General features: G+C 34.9%; 2 protein-coding genes across 7 annotated transcripts; one reads left to right on the forward strand and one right to left on the reverse strand.

The window, feature by feature from the left end:
* Window positions 1-70: 70 nt before the first annotated feature.
* LOC130814694 (glutamate receptor 3.2-like) lies at window positions 71-7,068 on the reverse strand. 5 transcript variants are annotated; one of them, XM_057680880.1, is made up of 7 exons: window positions 6,684-7,068; window positions 5,498-5,836; window positions 3,322-4,658; window positions 2,950-3,227; window positions 2,617-2,648; window positions 2,115-2,509; window positions 71-1,198 (listed from the first exon to the last, which is right to left on the reverse strand). In XM_057680880.1, exons 2-7 carry the CDS (start codon window positions 5,748-5,750, stop codon window positions 698-700), a joined length of 2,796 nt encoding a protein of 931 aa, XP_057536863.1. In that variant the 5' UTR covers window positions 5,751-5,836; window positions 6,684-7,068; the 3' UTR covers window positions 71-697. The 5 variants fall into 5 exon arrangements, with proteins under 5 accessions (XP_057536863.1, XP_057536854.1, XP_057536846.1 ...); XM_057680871.1 differs by having other exon boundaries at window positions 6,660-7,068; XM_057680863.1 differs by lacking the exon at window positions 6,684-7,068 and adding an exon at window positions 6,370-6,656.
* Window positions 7,069-15,014: 7,946 nt separating this feature from the next.
* On the forward strand, window positions 15,015-19,444 carry LOC130821477 (uncharacterized). Of its 2 annotated transcripts, XM_057687270.1 has the most exons (7): window positions 16,878-17,001; window positions 17,186-17,586; window positions 17,672-17,929; window positions 18,032-18,307; window positions 18,410-18,844; window positions 18,946-19,230; window positions 19,311-19,444. In XM_057687270.1, the coding sequence occupies exons 2-7, from the start codon at window positions 17,248-17,250 to the stop codon at window positions 19,311-19,313; spliced, it is 1,596 nt and encodes a 531-aa protein (XP_057543253.1). In that variant the 5' UTR covers window positions 16,878-17,001; window positions 17,186-17,247; the 3' UTR covers window positions 19,314-19,444. The 2 variants fall into 2 exon arrangements, with proteins under 2 accessions (XP_057543249.1, XP_057543253.1); XM_057687266.1 differs by lacking the exons at window positions 17,672-17,929; window positions 18,032-18,307; window positions 18,410-18,844; window positions 18,946-19,230; window positions 19,311-19,444 and having other exon boundaries at window positions 15,015-17,001; window positions 17,186-17,312.
* The last annotated feature ends 992 nt before the right edge of the window (window positions 19,445-20,436 follow it).

The following is a 20,436-nucleotide window of genomic DNA, read 5'->3' on the forward strand; positions in this document are numbered from 1 at the left end:
ATAATAAATCTAAGTCCAAAAATATGCCTTAAAAGAAAAATGCAAAATACGCCGATTTGTCGCCCCATAAATGACGAGACATTGCTTGTTACTGCGGTGATTTTTTGGGATAGAACCCAAAGCCGAGTCGGCTTTGAGAGAAAGCCGAGTTGGCTTTTCTGGTGATGACTCGTCGCTTGCCTGTTGTTTTGTATTTTGCGATTTTATTAGTTTATTTCATTAGTGTCGTTAATCGTCAAGTCTTTAGCAAATGAACTAACTAGAAAAAAAAAGCCACATTATTAATATGAAATAAAGGGCCGTAATATCTTATAATCAAGCATTAGCAAAAACAAAGAATAGTTGATTCTTCAAAAACATGAATAAGTACGAATCTTATAATATCCCAGATATAATGTTCTTATTTCAAATAATTTTATCATCACCACAAAAATTAGGTTAATAATGTCACTAGTAGCTTCTAATCATTCACCAAATGGGACTTCATCTAATCTTCATTCTAAATTCCATTTACACAAGAAGTGGTTTGCCCATCATTTTATAAACATGATGGTCATAAGTCCAGTTGCAGATCTTAATCTCTGTATACATTCATGAATTCCTAAATAGCTGCATGGTTGAACATATACTATCTTCCTAAAGCAAAGTACTAGATTTTGTCGATAATCACACGAAAAAAGAATTCACTTTGAAGCTCTCACCGATTCCAATGATCTTGACTATTCTCTCGATAACTCATAAACTCGTCAGTTTTCGATGATTTCCCACCAGATTCAACCTCGACCATGTGATCACTACCGTAACCTGGCATCGACGCAGACATGCGTTTTCTCTTAAGCCTTCTCTGCGACAAATCTTCTTTCCTATCAGCAAACGACAAGAATGTCTTAAGGCGTACAGAACGGGAGTTGCTCTGGCTTGACGGTTCTGACTGTTCCGGCAAGTGTTGGTGGAACTTGTACAGCATCATGCCGAAGTATATAATAAGAGCAAGGAGACAAGCCACACCACATATAAGAAAAAGGCCAATGAAGTTGTCTAGTTTAAGCTGTTCGGAGTCATTTACCGACTGATTTGATCGACAGGATTTCTTTTTGTTGAGCCAATGGTCGGTTATGTTTTGTAGGCTGCCATTCTCAGATAGCAGGAGGAGAGCCGTTGACATGTCTAGGGCTAAGGGAGAATCTCTCTTAAATGCCTGATGAACAAACGGTGGCAGCGTTAACTAAATAGTTGAAATCAAAGCTAATAATATGAAATGCAACAGAAAAACGCAACACATACCCGCTTCAGATAAATGAGTTCATAGAAAATAGCCTCAACTTATCGAAGTTTTATTTTTTCCAAGTGATTTTGTATTCCGATTTTATAATCAAAGTCCAGCAAACAAGCTTTAAAACAAACAATTTACTACTCGGAGGTCGGAGCCCTTTGCCTTAATTCCTAAACACTTAAGGCAATTGGATTTACTCTTTCACAGTTAGTTATGTTTTCCTAGAAACCCGATTGGCCAGAATGTTTTTCTTGTGATCACTAAATGAAAGTTTTCCGCCTCAACATACAGTTAAGTAGTTAACAGCAATAACAATACAATACTCCAATGCCATTAAGTGGCTCATGGGATTGGGAGCGGTCAGGTGAACGCAACTATACCCTAGTTAGTGATAACACTAACAAAGAGTTTGTTTCGGATTGACCCTTATTAGTACAATTTACGTTTAAGTTAACTACATGAACATCCCGATTAATTACATGAACAGCCCCAGATATACAAAAGAAAGAGACTGGAGAGGTTCTAAGCATGTTCAACATGTTCAACTGCACAGGGCACCAAAAAATTAGGGGCCTCAATATTAAATTATGTTGCATATGTTAAGTGTTTAAAGACAAAATTGTAAGGAAAATATCATAATTTTAAAAATTGTACAAGGTTATTAAAAAAATTTGTCAATTTTTGCTCCGCCACCGGAAAGAGAGAATGGTGCAAAATGAGAATACAGTAGAACATAGCCTGATGCTAATTTGAAGTGACTATTAAGGACAGATATTCCGGGGCACTTATTGATGAAAGAAAAACAGTTAACTATATAAACATCCCGGTTAGAGATACTTACAAACCCCCAGCCACTTTTAGTGAATTCCTGACCCGCAATTGCAAACTGACAGTAGTTCGAAAGAAAAAGGTCGATATATGGCTGTTCATCGACCACCGCAGCTACTCTTCCTGTACTAAGAGCATTGGCATAGTCTTCCGCAGATTCAAGAGGCTTGAGCCTTGATTTGGGAATGTTAAGTTCTTCGTTGAGATAGTTTTCTGCATATGAGCCTATTTGGAATCCTATTTGCTGATTTCCAGTAATCAAAGAGTCAATTCCTTTGATTGAAGATGTTAGCTGTTGGACAGTCAGAAAAGATGTCAAACTAGCTGTATAGCTCGACTGAATGATCAGAACGACAAACAGCCATATGACGAGAACCACCCGACCAAGAGTGCTCACGGTATTTTCTCCTACAAGTTCAAAGTAAATAGAAAAATTCATAAAATTAGGACAAACAAATCTTAAATTGATGTAAAAACTCAAAAATTAAAACATAAAGACTATAAAATGGACTTACTATGTGCAAAAAATAGGGTTGAGAAACTGAACCTGAAATTTTGAAAGAAAAGAACATGTGAGCCATCACAAGAGAAAAGCATATATTGCAACTGTCACAAGTACCTAGTGGTGTTCAAACAGACTCGATGATCCAAAATTAACCTGATCTTGCAACCAAACCCAATTTGACCCGACATCAAAAATAATTTACAATTATGCAAAAAACGATATGAACAAAAAACCCGATTTCAAACCGACCCGAAACACCTAACCCGAAATCAACCCGATGACCCAAATGAACGCCTCTACGGCTCTACCTATCTTCTATATGATCCGTGCATTATAACCTTACCATAGAATTGTCATAATCTGTTTTCTGGGAGGCCCGCGAAATTCGTCATTTAATCTATGTTCTAGGATCCAAATAACTGCGCCCACTATGAGAAAAAATACAGCTGTAACAGCCCACATGAGGGGTGTAAAAGGCCTCAAGAATGCCCAAGCACTAGAGCTCATCTTTTTAACAGGGGCAACTACTACTAGTCCTGAATCTGCATATGGCTGTGTGAAGTCTACAATCATCGTTCGGTTGGTCACAATTGCTATCTCCCCGACCACAGCATCGAATTCCTGCAATGTCAAATTCAGTATCAGTAAATTGCACCATCATAAGCTTTCGCTGATTCACTAACATCAAGTATGACATAAAAATGTTAACACGTACACCCGTAGTGATCCTTCTTACAAGTTCCGCATAGTTGGGATTTTTACGCCCGTCTCCAAATAATATGAATTCATATGGAACTGCATAAGGAAGCAACTTTACAGCAGCTTCGAAAACATCAATGCAATACCCACGAATAGCATGAGTTTGATTGTCTTGATAAACAAATTGAAGAAAGCTCGCCCTATGAGGAACCCCGATTTTCAATTTTCTTCCATCACGTGGGAATGCCCATCCACGAGGTGTGTTCTTTGTTCCTCCAGGCCATATAACATTGTTTAGCTTCTGGCTTGCACTTGCACGATTCTGAGGTCTTTTACGAAGAATCTCTGGTTCTATAACAGATAAGCCAGAGTAGTTTGACCAGTATCCAATTCGCCTCATTTGGGTACCAACAATATTGATGACATCAAAAGAAGGGTCTATAAAATTTCTGTCTGAATCGTACCAGATTGGGCCCGTCAGACCAGTCATATTGGTTTCCAGTATTCTCTTAAGCAACTCAGTTCCTCCGTCAAAGACGCTCAAAGCACTTAAATTCATACTTCCTCCTCCAATAGAAGATAAAACCGGATCATTTGAAAAGGAAATATTGTTGCCTTGACGTAGATATGCATCAATTGCATGAGCGATCAGCCAAGCGGTGTCATAGGCATACAACCCATATACATTTAACCCAAATGCGCCTTTGCTCAATTTAGGCCACCTTGAGATGAATGCCCTTTTTCTTGATGAGTCAGGAGTATGGTGCCGAAGAGTGATTACCCCCTGGGTCATTTGATAGGTATCTAAACTTTGGTTAAAATCTAAGATGGAGGGCAACCATGCAGTAGCTATCCAAACATACCCGTCACCAATCATGCCAAGCTGCTCAGCAAGCTTAAAAATTATTGGCCCATAAGTCGACAAAGTATGCACAACAAGCACCCTAGATTCCATCAATTTCACCTTTTCTAATTCCTGTTTCACTACACTCTCATTTCCTCTTATATCAGGGGGAAGCACAGCCTTGTAAGAGATCTTGGCACGCTTCTCGGTTAGCTTGTCCCCCAATGCAGTGATCCCATTACGACTCTGTTCCTCATCAGTGAAGATAGCTATGACTTGGGTCCAACGAAAGTAGCTTACCATATCTGCAATGGAAGCCATCTGAAACTGATCATTAGGGGCTGTTTGGAAAAAGTAAGGGTATTGGATCGGTGATAATGTAGGATCAAGCGCGGTGAATGACAACATTGGAACATGGAGTTCATTTGCTAGGTGAGAAAGTACATGAGCCATGATGGATGTCTGAGGGCCTATAATAGCAACAGTATCTGTCTCCATAAACTGCAATGCTGCGATCAATAAATGGTACAACAGTTATTACCTTATATATTGTTAAATTTTGTTCAACACAGCAGTAGGGACAGAGGAAGTAGAAGCATTATGGAAATCCAGGGTGGTACATACACATCCTAGTTTTCTTATTTTCACCTCAAAAGATGTCGTAGATTCCCTCCTAATTCAAGTACCTACATCTATGTTACTCGGACTCTCCATTTTGCTTTACGGACCCGTCCGATCCTTAATCCCCAGACATTAGTATGACACTTACAATTCTTTTAGGCTTAAAATTGAATATTTAGACGTATCTGACACTTGAACACGTACCAGTATCCAACATCGGTATCCGAGTCCAAGATAGAACTACATCATCTTCCATCCAAAATTTGAAAATTCCGCTAATTAGAGAACAAGGAAAGGGGAAGCCTAAATTCTAAATGCGCAAAGCAACTAAGCAAGAATAGTAGGTGGCACAGCCACACATAGGCTATATACTAAATTAAACTATAACAAGATGTTTGGTTGTTAGTACTAAATAGTGATAATGAGATGATTTGTAGCATGAAATGTACCATACCATTCCTATGGTGATGAAACTTCGATCCCCAAATTTTTTTTTCAATATTTTCCATTACCATCCAATAAAACCTCACCAAATGACAATGTATTGGAATAAATTACGCGGAAAAAATAAGATGATTGAAGTAGAACAAGCATAACCAACTAACCAATAAACTCATCAAAAGATTTTCCTTCTAAAATTACAGTTATTCTCATCACCATTTCCACCATTTGATAACGACACCAAACAAAATGTAACTACAACTTCAAAGTTCTTGTAGAATTTTACCTCCCATGATGCTGAGGAATCCATTGTAATTGGAATCATGAATTTGGAGAGACAGGTTATAACCCTTAAGTATCCTAGGATCGGAATTTATGTCATCGACAGCAGCTTCCAACGCAACCTTCGAAACCTTGCCATTTATGGTGCCAAGAGTAAAGATAGCACCAAGGTTTATATTATCCAACCCAGATGTGCCTTCAAAGAGCATCATGATATGAAGAATTCCCAACCATGGCACAATATGAACCAGCTTCATAGTGAAATTAGACACAAAACTGAACTTCACCGGAATCAGCCTCAGTTATAAATTACACTCATCCATTGGAATCAGCTTTCTTCTTCCTTCAGTCATTACAATCCAGAAACAGAATAAGAATACAAAATTAAGAAATGCCCAAGAAAGCATCGAACTTGATTCCCTCACTCCCCCAACAAAGGACACTATGTATAAAAGTAATTTTTTTATAAAAAATTTTTTTTATAAAAATTTTAACAAGGAATCTAATGAAAGGAAAAAATTAGGGCAACCAAGAACATGAAAATGGATGATTAAAGCAGAAAAACCCCATTTGAAGCTTAGTGGAATACTTACACAAAGATAGATTTCAAAAATACAATAAAAAATTGTCTAACATTAGACTTCCTAGACCTAAATATGCTTAACCCAGAAAAGCAAGAAAATGACCATTCTAAGTTCAAATTTAATAAAATAAATCAGAAAATATAAAGGTGACATGAAAGGTTGAAGCTTCATCATCATCGTACACATTATATCCAGATTATGATTACGACTAAATTTTTAACTTGAAGAAACCCAGAAAATAAAAATTCTTGAACTATTATAACTTCATTAACAGAAAAAGATACTGTATCACCTGGGTTATTATATATCTGGTCAGCCGCAAAATTTGCTACCTACCCATTAATTAAAAATTGGAAATTGACTCATGGAACATGATTTATTGAAAAAAACAGCCTAAATAATTAATTGTTGTAAAAAAACAATGGAAGAGACAGTTGGGTAAAATTGGGACAAAAACATAGTAACATACCATTAAATAATTAAGGGTTTACTAATATTTTATGAAATTTGAGGGGAGTTATAATAATTAAATAATATAATAATAATAAAAATATGAATAAGAAGACAAAGAGAAAGGCTTACAACAGAGGCAAAGCAAGAACCCACCATTTAACTCTCATAAGTGGGAAATTTCCAAATCAGAAAAAGATAGCAACTTTCTGATTGCAAGTTGATTTGTTTTCTTTCCATTAAAAAAATATGAGAAAAATTCAGCATTTAACAAAATCATAGTGGTTAAAGAGTAAGATAAGCTTCAAATCTTGTAGAGATTATGAGAGGGGGATACAAATTGTTTTGGGTTGAAAGATCAATTTATTGGGTGAGACCAAGTTAGTATGAGAGCTACTTATTTGTTTGTTGTTCTTGAAGTATTAACATGAAAAATACATTGTGACTCACTGACTTGTAAGTCATGTGGACAGATGAGAGCACATATGACATTAGTCATCATCCAAATATTCAACTCATTTTCTTTCTTTTTCTTTTTCTAACATACTCCACTTGAGACTTGAGTAATCATCTCATATCACACTTGCTTATACACATGTCAAAACATTTAGGCTGCGAATTTAAAGTTAGTAGAGGTGTTCAAAACAAATCAGATGATTTAATATTTACGTAATTTGGTAAATGAATTTGATTTGATTCGCTTTCAAAATAATTTAAAATTTTATAAAATCATTATGGATATAAGACTTAATTTTTAAACTCACCTGAAACACCTAACCTAAAATTTACTCGTTAACCCGAATGAACACCTCTACTAGTTAGATTACTTTTAGACAGATTATTTATGAAACGATTGTTCGATTTAAGTTGATTTTGGATGGACTTATGTGGTCAATGATTACTTTGAAAAAATTCTTATCAATTGCTAAAAATATATATTTGTTTTTATTTTAAATAAAATTTATAAAAAAAATCAAATGTTTAATTTTAGGATGTTTAAGAGAAATATCGACTTAAAATACAAAATCAAAATGACCAGAAATTTAGTGTGTTCTAACTAGACCTGGAAAAACGGTCGGTCGGTCGGGTTTTGGGTCGGATCGATTTCGGTCGGGTCATTTTCGGGTCGGGTCAGTTTCGGATCAGTCAGTTTCAGGTCGGATCACTCTGGGTTTCGGGTAGGTTCGGATTGACCCAACGGGTTACCATAAAACATTAGAATATCCAATCGACTAATTCAACATAAAAAAAATCATTAAAATGTCTAAAAAAAATCATTAGAGAAATTACATGTACGATTTTCAAAAAATAGTTGGTATGTCAGGTTCATTTAAGTGCAAGAAAAATAGGGGAATTAATAATTATTTTGAAAGACTTGTAAGATACGCGCTTTATAAAAGTTATTTTGTTTATTATAATTGTAACGTTAGATAAAAATGACGTTAAAATTATCTTCACAATTTTCATGTTGGAAAGATATACAACTAACTAAGTACTTATTTCGTCTTATAAGATACGCGTTTTATAATTTAGGGTAGCGACATTCGTTTTTTGAAAAGCTCATTCAAACGCGCGAAACGTTCGTATAAATTATATTGATTTGCTTACTGAAATGTAGAAGAATTAAAAACTCATTTGACTGATTTAACAAGATACATGTATTCAATTAAGATGATTATAACGTCCTGTTTTTAAAGAAAAATAATTACAATGGCTAAAAAGACGTTAAATACGTGTTTTTTGAGATCTATTGATGAGTTTTAGGGTTCAAGTGATATACTCAATATGTTGAGATACTTTGAAATGAATTCTAACATTGAAATTACTCTAAAAATTGATATTAAATCTGTCAAAACGGGTCGGTTTCCGGTCGGGTCATTTTCGGTCGGGTAATTATCGGGTCGGTCATGTTTCGGATTAAGTTGCTTTCGGGTCGGTCGGGTTCGGGTTTTGTCGGGTCGGGTCCCGGGTTCATTTTCGGGTCGGATCAAATTTTCCCAGGTCTAGTTCTAACCATATAAAATTTTAATTATGAGTTTTCAAAAATTCTAAAAGAATTGATATTTAAAAAGTATATATTGAGACGAATCTATCAAGATTCTACATGAATATGTTTTTTCATATAGAATGATGAGAAATCATAATCAAAGTTTGACACTAATATTCGTGAATTCTATTTGAGAAGAACATATGAAAACAGAGGGAGTATTATTTTAGTTTTGCTCAAAGCCTCAAAAAATGTCCAAAACGGTTCTGTTATTAGTGATTTTTTTTTTTTGAGATGTGTTATTAATTGTGTTAAGTGTATGGATCTTTGGGAAACTTATTTAAATGTAAAGGGCTAAACATCAATTTTAGACTTATTATTATGATTATTTATGTTAAAGTAAGTTATACAGTAATCCTCAAAATATAGTTAAGCAGTAAGCGTTTCTTCCGCTATTATCGTTACAAACGTTAGTGTAATTAAATGAATATTCTGTAAAACTTATAATGTAATTAAGTTAATATATAATGAGAGAATTATGTAATTGAGTAATATTTATATTTTATTAGAGAGTAATAGATGTTACTGGACTGTTATATGATAATGGTTTGAATTTAATGTCACTAAATTTACCCGGTCACGATTTATTAATGTATGAGATCATTTTTTATGTTTTAACCAATTTGTAATCACAATGAGAAAATAATGTGTAAAATAATATTTTCTTATTTCTATTTAAATCACTTGATTATACTCTTTAAATGAAAATATGCACACAATTTTAATGTTAGACAAAATTATAAAAGTACAAGACTTTTACTTGCTATTTAAGTTAAAATATAATTTATAAAAGATATAAAACTCTTGTATGACTTAATTCATACTATTTTAGCGTGCATCAATTTAAAAATACCGTATATTTCTATTTCTCAATAATTGTATATGATTATATTTATCAAGTAGAAAAATATATTATTAAAAGTATCTTTTAAAATTAATGTATATTAAAATAATGTAAACCACGTATACAAGATGTATTCCATTGCTTTTGGAAGTGTTTGGAACATTATTTCCATTCTTTCAAGGTTTCCTATACTTCTTTTATGGAATCCAATAAAACCAAAGAAAGTTGAGCAGGACCACACTTTCATTTTAGGAGTAACAGGCTTGTAAATAATCAGTCATTAAGGGACCCTGCACTCAGATGTACTGTTGAGTTGAGTTCTACAACAATCTTGATGGATTGAGCCAGGTTACGAGCGTTTGACTCGGTCTAATCTAACTCGTTATTTTTTCTATGAGAAGAATAAATGTTGAGAAAATGTCTAAATGCGATTACAAATTGGTGATTTAGTGAAATGTTAACTAGTAATCTAGCATAGAAGTTTGATGGACTAATTCTCTTGCCCATATGATATTGGGAAAGAACATCATTGAGTTTGTACGTAGTCAACTTTCCCTTAAGTGAGCTTGAACATACGAGCTCTTTGATGGCCGTTGATTTGTCCACATAAGCCCATGACGATTTATCAAAATGTTATAAAGGTTTGGCATTTTAAGCTTGTACTTCTATAATGTTTTGGAATAATTTTTATCAATACTACATTTTGGATTTAAATTATGTGTTGCTTTTAAATTAGCCAATTTTTATAATCGTCCCCACTAAATAGTTTTCTAATTTACAAGTCGATTTGCTAATTATCTAATGATTTTCAGTGTAGCGCTTTTTAAACGGGTTGGATTCTAGACTCATAATAGGGTCCCTACCGAATCCGATTGCACAACTCTAGTAACATGGTGGAGTATAGACTAGTACCAACGGAAGTGGAAAAATGATATTTAGAGATGGAAAAACAGATGGGTGAGTGGGTGCGAATATCTCCTTCCCCATTCTCATATCCACATAAAATTTTCATACTTCACCCTTGCCCCATTATCCAAGGCCCACAATAGGAGGAATAAGTGGAATTTTTATATCCACGTCTGTCTATCTGGATATATATTTAAATTCATTCTCACCCACTATGACCAACTAGTTATACCATTACAATTACAAACACATTAAATTCGCCTCTCATGCAATCATTTTTTGTGTTATATACACCTATACCATCATCAATCTTTATAAATCTATTTCTACATATCTAATTTTATTTAAAATATGAAATGTTAATATGATAAATAAAATTTAACAATGCATAATTCATTAGAAAATTTATCCAGAATAATCCAACCTATTTACGATTTTCTTACAATAATTCAAATTATCGATTAATCATGAATAATCTTATCTATTGTTTCATTTAACTTGTGGTGTTGTTTGCTTTATCTTGACCGTTTGCAGCAGGTCATTTTTGACTGTTATTCCCTTCTATCTTCTTCCTCCTTAAATACTCCATATCTCCATTGTTGCAGTAGTAAGTTCATTGTTTATCTTTTAATTTTTTTTCCTTTTTCCTTAAATCCTCTTCTATCTGATTTCTTTTTCCTGACATGAAGAGCATTACCTATTCCAATTATTCTTCAAGTAGGAGTTCAATTGCAAGGGAAACCCCTAGATGTAAACATGGTGTTCTTGCTAAAGTATAAATAAGCTTCAATGGAAGCCCTCTTCAATGGTGGGTTTGGTAGGACGGAGAGAATGAATGTTAGGAAGAAGAAGCGAAAAGGTGTTGGAGATTGAAGTAAATGTTAATCATTAACTTAAGTAAAAAGGTAAGAAAAAAAAGAAATTAAATTATAGCTAATATAAATCGGTAGTAGGTGATCCGACAACATTTCGAGTTAAATGAAACAATAGATGGGATTACTCATGGTTAATCGATAGTTAGAATTATTGTAGGAAAATTGTGAATAGGTTGGATTATTGTACATAAATTTTCCTTATAAATTTATAGCTCAAAAATATAAAATACTTTAAACTAGACTATTTTTGAAAAAAAAAAGTCATTTTAAATTTTTTGCCAATTAAATAAATATTAATTATATATTAGGTACAAGTATTATAAAATAGTATATTATAAATAAGACACGAGTGGACTGGATAGGTGTGTATGGGTCAAGGTAGGTAAAACCTCACACCCACTACATATCTACTACCCATAGCAATTTAGGCTTTTCATAGCCATACTCACTTACTATCTACAAGATTCATACACGTCCACAGACTTGCCCCAACTAGGGCAAATGTTATGCGAAATCCGTGAAATTATATTCATCTGCCGTACTTAATGATATTAAGATGTAAATTGGAAATTTTTTATATTCCAAATCTCATTATAGATTCAACTCACATTAACTATTCCTTGGGGTAATTCTCTAGTTTTCAAAATGTCTACATAATACACATTTTTTTTATTCTTATGGTAGCTCTGTAGTTTTATATTGGTTTGCACAATAACCTTATTCACAAATAACATTGAATTTTTCTCGTTAATAAATTATTAACCATTAAAGCACCTAAATCTCCAACTTTTATGCCTAAAAACTCAAATTGTTGTGATATTTTTATTACCTAATCTACAACATTTATCAAAAAAAAATAAAAATATTAAAACAGTAGAGAACAAAAATGACAATTTGAAGACCAAAAAAACCACATTGTTTTGAACCTTCTACTGTGTTATGGGGATTTTAATATTTTAATGGTTAACGACTCACCAAATGAGAAAAAATCTATATAATTTATGAATAAGCACTAGTGGAAAAAAACGTATTTGCTGCTCATCATTTGCTTACTGTACGTGTTCATCTTCATTTTCATTCACAAACGAACCCAGAACAAACGTTTGCTTGTTCTACTGTGTGCGCATTCTTCAAAACCGTTGTTTGAAACCAAAGGCATTTGCTTGTTCATCTTCAAAACTCACGAATTAGGGTAGTATTTCTCTTTTTAATTTCAATAAGCATTGAAATATCTCATTGTTGCTTACTGTTCTTGTTGCTGGTCGCATTGCTTTGTTCTTGTTGCTGGTCGCATTTAATGTCAAAACCCTTCTGTTCTTGTTGCTTTGTTCTAATGTAGATCATGATCAAAACAAAGAAATGAAAATATCGTTTAGAGATAGGTATGGTCAGTATGATATGTATGATATGGGCTAAATGATCTGTATGATATGGTCATCTTATTTTAGAGATAGGATTACATATAAAATATCATTTATCCAATCTTGATGAAAACAATATATATATATATATATATATATATATATATATATATATATATATATATATATATATATATATATATATATATATATACATATATATATATATATACATATATATATATATATACATATATATATACATATATATATATATACATATATATATATATACATATATATATATATACATATATATATATATATATATATATATATATATATATATATATATATATATATAGATATATATATATATATATATATATATATATATATACATATATATATATATATATATATATATATATATATATATATATATATATATATATCTATATATATATATATATCTATATATATATATCTATATATATATATATATATATATATATATATATATATATATATATAGATATATATATATATAGATATATATATATATATATATATATATATATATATATATAGATATATATATATATATATATATATATATATATATATATATATATGTATATATATATATATGTATATATATATATGTATATATATGGCATGTATTGTGAATTACGTTTAGATGATAGATACTACTTACTAGATAGACTATGGCATGTATTGTAAATTGGTTATAGTTGTGTTAGAGAACTACCCACTTGTGATCATCGTAGAATTAAAAGGGTCGAGGGAATGAACGATATATTAGTGCAACTTGAACTTTGTTAATGATAAGTAGACTATGAAATGTATTGTGATTTGTTTAAGGTTAAGTTAGTGAGCTTCTCACCATCTTGATTTTCACTTGGAAAAGTTAGAGTAAATATGTTTTTAGGAATGTGGTTTGTTGTTTATTATTTATATTGTGGTTTGTGGTTTGTTAATTAATTATTAGCATATTTAGTAAATATGTTTATTATAAATAAGTATATATGTTTAAAAGTTGTGTATTAATTTTGTTTTGAATCAATTAATCACACTAATTAGGATGACAAACGATCGTTCTTGGATGTATGGAAGCATTGAATCGTCGGAATTTATTGATGGCGTATTAGAATTTTGTAGTATTGCGGTTGAACATCAAGTTAGGACGGGGGGAGTTGGTTTTTATTGACCATGTGTCAGTTGTGGCAATGTATCAAAGGTAGATAGTGTTGATATCCTTAGGGAGCACATACTTCGACGTGGGTTTAGGCCTCAATATCATGTTTGGGTTTGGCATGGTGAGGAGGGAGTTTACAAAGAGAAAAGTGTTGTTGAGGACGTCAATAATGTGGCCGATGTCAATGAGGATGTAGTAGATCATGTTGATGGGTATGAGACAGATGAAGAGAATGTCGATGAGGATGTGGATCGTGTTGATGAGATGATGGAGGGAGTCGAGGATGAGTTAGGAAAACGTCCTCGTGTTTTTGACTTGTTGACAGAGGCTTCTCAAAAGCCTTTGTACCCTGGATGTACAAAGTTCACCAAACTAACAGCAGTGTTGACAATTTTCAACATTAAGTCAAAGTTCAATTGGAGTGACGCTAGTTTCACAATGTTATTAGAAGCGTTAGGTGAGTTGCTTCCTGAGGGAAATGAACTTCCAAAGTCGACATATTATGCCAAAAAGCTCATGTGTCCTTTCGGCTTAGAGTACCAGAAGATTCATGCGTGTCCGAATGATTGTGTGTTGTATCGGAATGAAAACGAGAACTTAGAAGAGTGTCCTAGGTGTGGGTTATCGCGCTACAAGCGTAAAGGGGCTCGGGATGCTAAAGGGCCCCCGGCTAAGGTATTGTGGTATCTTCCAATAATACCTAGATTCAAGCGCTTGTTTTCTATAAAGAAAGATGCGTTAAATTTGAGGTGGCATGCAGATAGGGTGAAGAAAGGTCACTTGCTCACACATCCATCTGATTCTCCGGAGTGGAAGAGTATTGATAGGTTGCATAAGACTTTTGGGGATGAGGTTCGTAATTTAAGGCTCGGACTGTGTACGGATGGAATGAACCCGTTCGGCAATCTTAGTTCTCAACATAGTACTTGGCCGGTACTTTTAGTGATCTATAATTTGCCACCTTGGTTGTGTATGAAGCGTAAGTACATAATGCTTTCGCTTCTTATCTCGGGTCCTAAACAACCTGGCAATGACATAGATGTGTATCTTGCACCTCTCGTTGAGGATTTGAGAAAGATGTGGGATGAAGGCGTTTCAGTGTTTGATGCATATGCTAATGAGGAGTTCACCTTGCGTGCAATGCTTTTATGCACCGTTAATGATTTTCCGGCATATGGCAACTTATCGGGGTATAAGAACAAAGGGAAGAAAGCATGCCCGATATGTATCGATGACATGGAATCCACGTGGATTCCTAAGTGCAAACACGTATTCATGCACCATCGAAAGTTCCTCCCACGAGACCACCAATATCGTAAGAAGAAGAAGTTGTTCAATGGGGAGGTTGAGGACCGTGTAGCTCGTCGACCGTTGACCGGTTATGAGGTTTATGAACAAGTTAAGGGAGTTGAGACTGTATTTGGTAAAACGGGGCAAGTGCAAGGAGGTGAAGGCCGATTATGGAAAAAAGAATCAATCTTTTGGAACCTTCCATATTGGAGAGATCTACAGGTTAGGCATTGTCTTGACGTTATGCATATAGAGAAAAATGTATGCGATGCCATACTCGGGACTCTCATGAACATTCCGGGTAAGACAAAAGATGTTAGGGCCGTGCGAGATTGGTTTGAATGTAAGGGTCTTCGTCCGGAGTTGTGGGCACATGTTAAGGTGAGTAAGAAAAGAAATAGAGCTGATGATGAAGTTGGTGGCAGTAAGAAGAAGATGCTTAATGACAAAGTTTATTTGCCTCCAGCTTGCTACACATTGTCCAAAGCAGAGAAGCGGACATTTTGTGAGTGTTTGTATGGCATTAAGGTTCCGTCTGGGTACTCATCCAACATGAAGAGATTTGTTAGCCTAAATGGTGAGCTGAAGTTGGGAAGCATGAAATCTCACGATTGCCATGTAATGATGCAAGTGTTCTTACCAATTGCAATCCGTGGAATACTGCCAAAACATGTGAGATATGCTATTACCAAGCTATGTTCGTACTTCAACACAATTTGTAGTAAAGTTCTTGATCCCTTTAAACTTGATGCACTTCAACTCGACGTGATTGTAACTTTATGCAAGTTTGAGATGTATTTTCCACCTTCTTTCTTTGACATAATGGTTCATCTTATTGTCCATCTCGTTCGTGAGATCAAACTTTTGGGTCCAGTTTTTTTAAGGTGGTGTTATCCTTTTGAAAGACACATGGGTGTTTTACAAAACAAGGTGAGGAATCCAGCACAACCCGAGGGGAGTATGATTCAAGGCACTGTGAGCGATGAGATTAGTAACTTTATAGCCGAGTATTTGGCCATGGCAAAGCCTATTGGACTTCCTACCTCTAGACATGAAGGAAGGCTTGAGGGAAAAGGAACAATTGGCTCCAAATCGGTCACACCTCCTCGAGAAAGCCTTCTACAAGCACACTTGTATGTGTTGCATCATATTCCGGAAGTTCATCCTTTTTTGAGTGAGCATTTTGATATATTGCGCGCAAAACATCCTTCTAAAGGGGATAGGGCATTGATGCAGTTGCATAACAAGACGTTTATTAATTGGTTTCATAATCGAGTAATATGCGAAGAACTCAAGGGTGTATCCGAAATTGTTAAGTGGTTAGCTTTTGGTCATTGTGATGATGTCAACAAATATGAGGGTTACGATGTCAATGGCTTCACATTTTGGACTGAGGGTCAAGACAAGAAGTCATCGTATCTACAGAATAGTGGGGTTTCTATTTTGGCGTCATCTACATTTTACGCGAGTGCGAAGGATCAAGCGCCGGTTGATGCTAAATTGGTATACTACGGGCGGGTACATGAAATATGGGAGCTTGACTACTCTACTTTCAATATTGGTCTTTTCAAATGTAAGTGGGTAGATAATAATCGACGATGCATAAAAAATGACGACCCTTGTGGATTCACTCTTGTAGACTTAGCTCGTTTGCGTGATAGTGAGGAGTCATTCATACTAGCCACACAAGCCAAGCAAGTATTCTACATTGTAGACCTGTCTGATAAAAAATGGTCTATTGTTGTACCGGGAAAAAGAAGCATTCTTGGTATAGGTGATGTTGAGGATGAGGAAGAATATGAAGCTTTTGAAGACTCCCCTCCCTTTATCAATCCAATATCAGTGGATCAAGATGATGTAGATGATGTAGATGTTGGTTATATGCGTGTAGATCACACGGAAGGAATACATTTGAATTAAGTGATTCACAAGGTATGAATTTAAAGCTTTTAAAAGTTTTTTTGGCACTTGGTTTGTTTTGCATGAAACTTTGCACAGAACACTTATTTGTTATATATTATTGTGTTGAACGTACGGATTAGAATTGTAAATCATAGTCATATTCTTAATATTACTTAGCTTATGTTCTAATATATTTCTATTCATACTCTTTCAGGTACTGATATATAATGCATCTATTCAGAGACGAAATTGTCCCCGAGATTGAGACCTCGGATAATGAGCATCGTAGTTACGACAGTGAAGAGGACCAAAATTGTGAGATTCGAGCGTATGGCTGAAGACGCTCCACCTCTAGACAATGATTTTGAGACTGAAGACGCCCCACCAATGGATGCTCCCACTACCAGTAAGAAAAGAAAAGGGCGAGGTCCTACGAAAAACCTCAAAGTCACGGAACCAATGCATTTGGAATACAATGCATTGGGTCAACCCTGCGGAAAATGGCGTAGGCAATATGGAAAACAAGTGGGCCTATGTATCCGCAAGATTTCCATATTGCACGCATGGAACGAGGTTCCAGAGGGTTTGAAAAACTCTCTATGGAATGATACTGTGGTAAGCAACTTTACTATTTTTACTCATTTAGTTTCATTTTAAAATTAATTTAATTGATAGTAACAAATATAAATTTTTTTTGTAGAATCTTTTCCACATCGAGAGCGATGAGGACAAGAAGAATGTATTTCTTTCAGCTGTTGCTGAAAGATTCAGAGATTTCAAATCCAAGCTAGTAACTGGCTGGATTACGAAGACCCGTGCCCGTACGACCAAAAAGGTCAAAACGGGAAACGAAGGTGGAGAGCAAGCACCTTCGAAGATGCCCTACGAAATATGGGGTCACATATCGAAGAGGGATTGGGAGGCCTTTGTTGCCAAAAGAACAACTCCCATAGAAGTTGTAAGTATTTCATATTATATTATAGTTTACCAATTTGAATTTACTTCTTTTGATTCAGTCATTAAACTAATACATGACATTCGATTTCTATTGATTAATTAGGAAAAGCGTGGTAAAGCTTCAAATTCTGCAAGCAAAAGGAAGTTTTACCATCGCTTAGGCCAGAAAACGTACGATGAGGTCCGAAAAGAGTGGGTGGATGCGGGTTTATACCCCAATCAAAGTTCATCCACACCCTCATCTACGACTACCTCCGCATCCGTACATACTCTTGCTGGAGATCGGGTGCGTGATTGGTATTGCGGGCTTCATTCCCGAGATGCAAGTGGTAAATTTACCATTAATGATCCGGGAACGAAGAAGGTTGCTGATGCTGTGGTGAGTTTTGAAATTATTAAGTATATTCTTCATTTGTTTTGTATTCTTTGGCTTTGATGTACTTATACTAATTACTATATATGTCACTTTTTATTTGAACAGATGGGCTGGAAGGAAAAAGAACCTACGGGGGAGTTCATCCCAAAAGGCAATGTTGACGCATTGCATATGGTCTTAGGGAAAGACCACAGTGGGCGGGTAGTCGGAAAAGGAGGCGTCCGCGTGGGGTTACAGAAGGCATTCGGCAAAGAGTGTGTTGCTACTCAATCCCGAACAGCACTGCGGGAAGAAGCAGCAACCCTCCGAGCGGAGATTACGAAGGACGTTCTCGCGAAGTTGGCCACCGTGTTGCAAAAGATGGGTACACCCATTGTGGACTTGGCAAACCTGATTGTCGAGGATCAGGGAAGTCAACATGGGGATTCTAACGCTTTGGTCGAGCCAACACCCGAGTCCATTACCCCCGTAGCACCCCAGCTCTTTACTAATACCCCCGTTGCTCAAAATCCGGAGCCAACTCCGGTGCCAGTGCTACAGGTACATAGTTTTTAAATATATAAGCACTTATTAATTTAAATTGCAACGCGTAATTAAAATTTTATTATGATGCTTATTATACTAAACGACACAATTTTCAGGAGGCGACTCCTTGTTCTCTTTTGCTACCTCAGTTAGGTGTTGCTAGTGATGGCGACTTAACTGAGGTTGCATATGGTATGACACAGCCAAATAAAGAGGGCCAAACAGTGCATTCAGTGCCTGTTACAAGTGGCCACATCAGTGTGGCCGTGGAGACTATTGTAAAGGGGTTTGAAGATTTCTCACTCCCAATTCCAATGCCAGCATGGAGCCTTGAGAAACTATCAAACGCCCTAGGTAGTTTCGTCACATGGCCATATGCTTGGGTCCGATTCACTAACATGGTAAGAATCATTTGTACCTTATTTATTTTTATTTTTTTAATTGCATGCTCACACTAATTTAATTTTATAAATTGAAATAGTAAAAGAGTCCAAAGGGATCTTGTAGAGAGGTCGGTTCCTCAGCAAAGGTGTCGACTGGGTCAAAGTCGATGCCAAGCACTCCAATTTTGACTGATGAGGAGCTAAAAGATCTCTCTCAAGATTGCAAATGGCTGCATTATTGTGCATCTCGCATAAGTGAGGAGGACCCAATCATGTTGCCCCTGCTGAAGGAGCAATACTGCTTTTCAGAAGACCCGTATGTAATTATTGGTCCTAGTGACATCGGGCAATTTTTGAGAGGAGAGATGCTGAACGTAGCTCTTTTCCATGTCTACATGAGGTGATGTTCATTATCTTACAAGTTAGGCATTGTTGTTTAATTGTTTTAATGACCGAATTACTAACAAAATTCTCTTATTTGTGAGTTTAGTGCGGTTTACGAGGAGGTAAATTCTTGCGAACCTCCAATAAAAATTGGATGGTTTTGTCCGGAGATGATTTCGGGTAGTAAATGTAGAAATGATCCAGATGTCGTCAGAGCATACATTGAGACTGCTTTGACTAATTCCCTTGCATGTAAACACACATTCATTCTAGCTCCATATTGGGAAGAGTAAGTTTTATTTTTGAAATTGAACTTATCTTTTGATTTTTAAAGTCACCTAATCTCTAATTTGTTGATTTTAAATTTGCGTTTGTAGTTTGCATTGGATACTTTTGATCATATGTCCTTTAACGAACACCGTGCACGTCTTCGACTCATTACAAAAACCTAACAGCCTACCTCGCAACACAAGATTCAAAGCATTGTTGAATGCGTACGTAATATTAATTATTTTACAAATTTGATTTAATTAAGTGTTATATATATATATATATATATATATATATATATATATATATATATATATATATATATATATATATATATATATATATATATATATATATATATATATATATATAAATGGTATTAATTTTCCCATGCGTTTCAGCACAATGAAAAGAGTGCGTGGACAAATGGGATCTACATCCAGAGCCACATTTCCAAAATGGATAGCAAGAAAGGTACACAAATTCGATTTTATGGGTTTTGTATAGGTTTGGTCAAATGATCATGAAAAGAACATGAAACAACCACAAACACTTAAACAAAATTCTGAT

Source organism: Amaranthus tricolor, chromosome 1, assembly GCF_026212465.1.
Source record: "Amaranthus tricolor cultivar Red isolate AtriRed21 chromosome 1, ASM2621246v1, whole genome shotgun sequence".
In the NCBI taxonomy this organism is placed as follows: domain Eukaryota; kingdom Viridiplantae; phylum Streptophyta; class Magnoliopsida; order Caryophyllales; family Amaranthaceae; genus Amaranthus; species Amaranthus tricolor.

Bases quoted from the DNA above. Each gene is read 5' to 3' on its own strand.
- LOC130821477 (XM_057687266.1), top strand. From the start codon at position 15,016: ATGGAATCCACGTGGATTCCTAAGTGCAAACACGTATTCATGCACCAT.
- LOC130814694 (XM_057680880.1), bottom strand. From the start codon at position 5,750: ATGAAGCTGGTTCATATTGTGCCATGGTTGGGAATTCTTCATATCATG. The intron at 4,659-5,497 runs GTAAAATTCTAC...TATTGATCGCAG, and splicing joins ATTCCTCAGCATCATGGGAG to CATTGCAGTTTATGGAGACA. The intron at 3,228-3,321 runs GTACGTGTTAAC...TTGACATTGCAG, and splicing joins TAAGAAGGATCACTACGGGT to GAATTCGATGCTGTGGTCGG.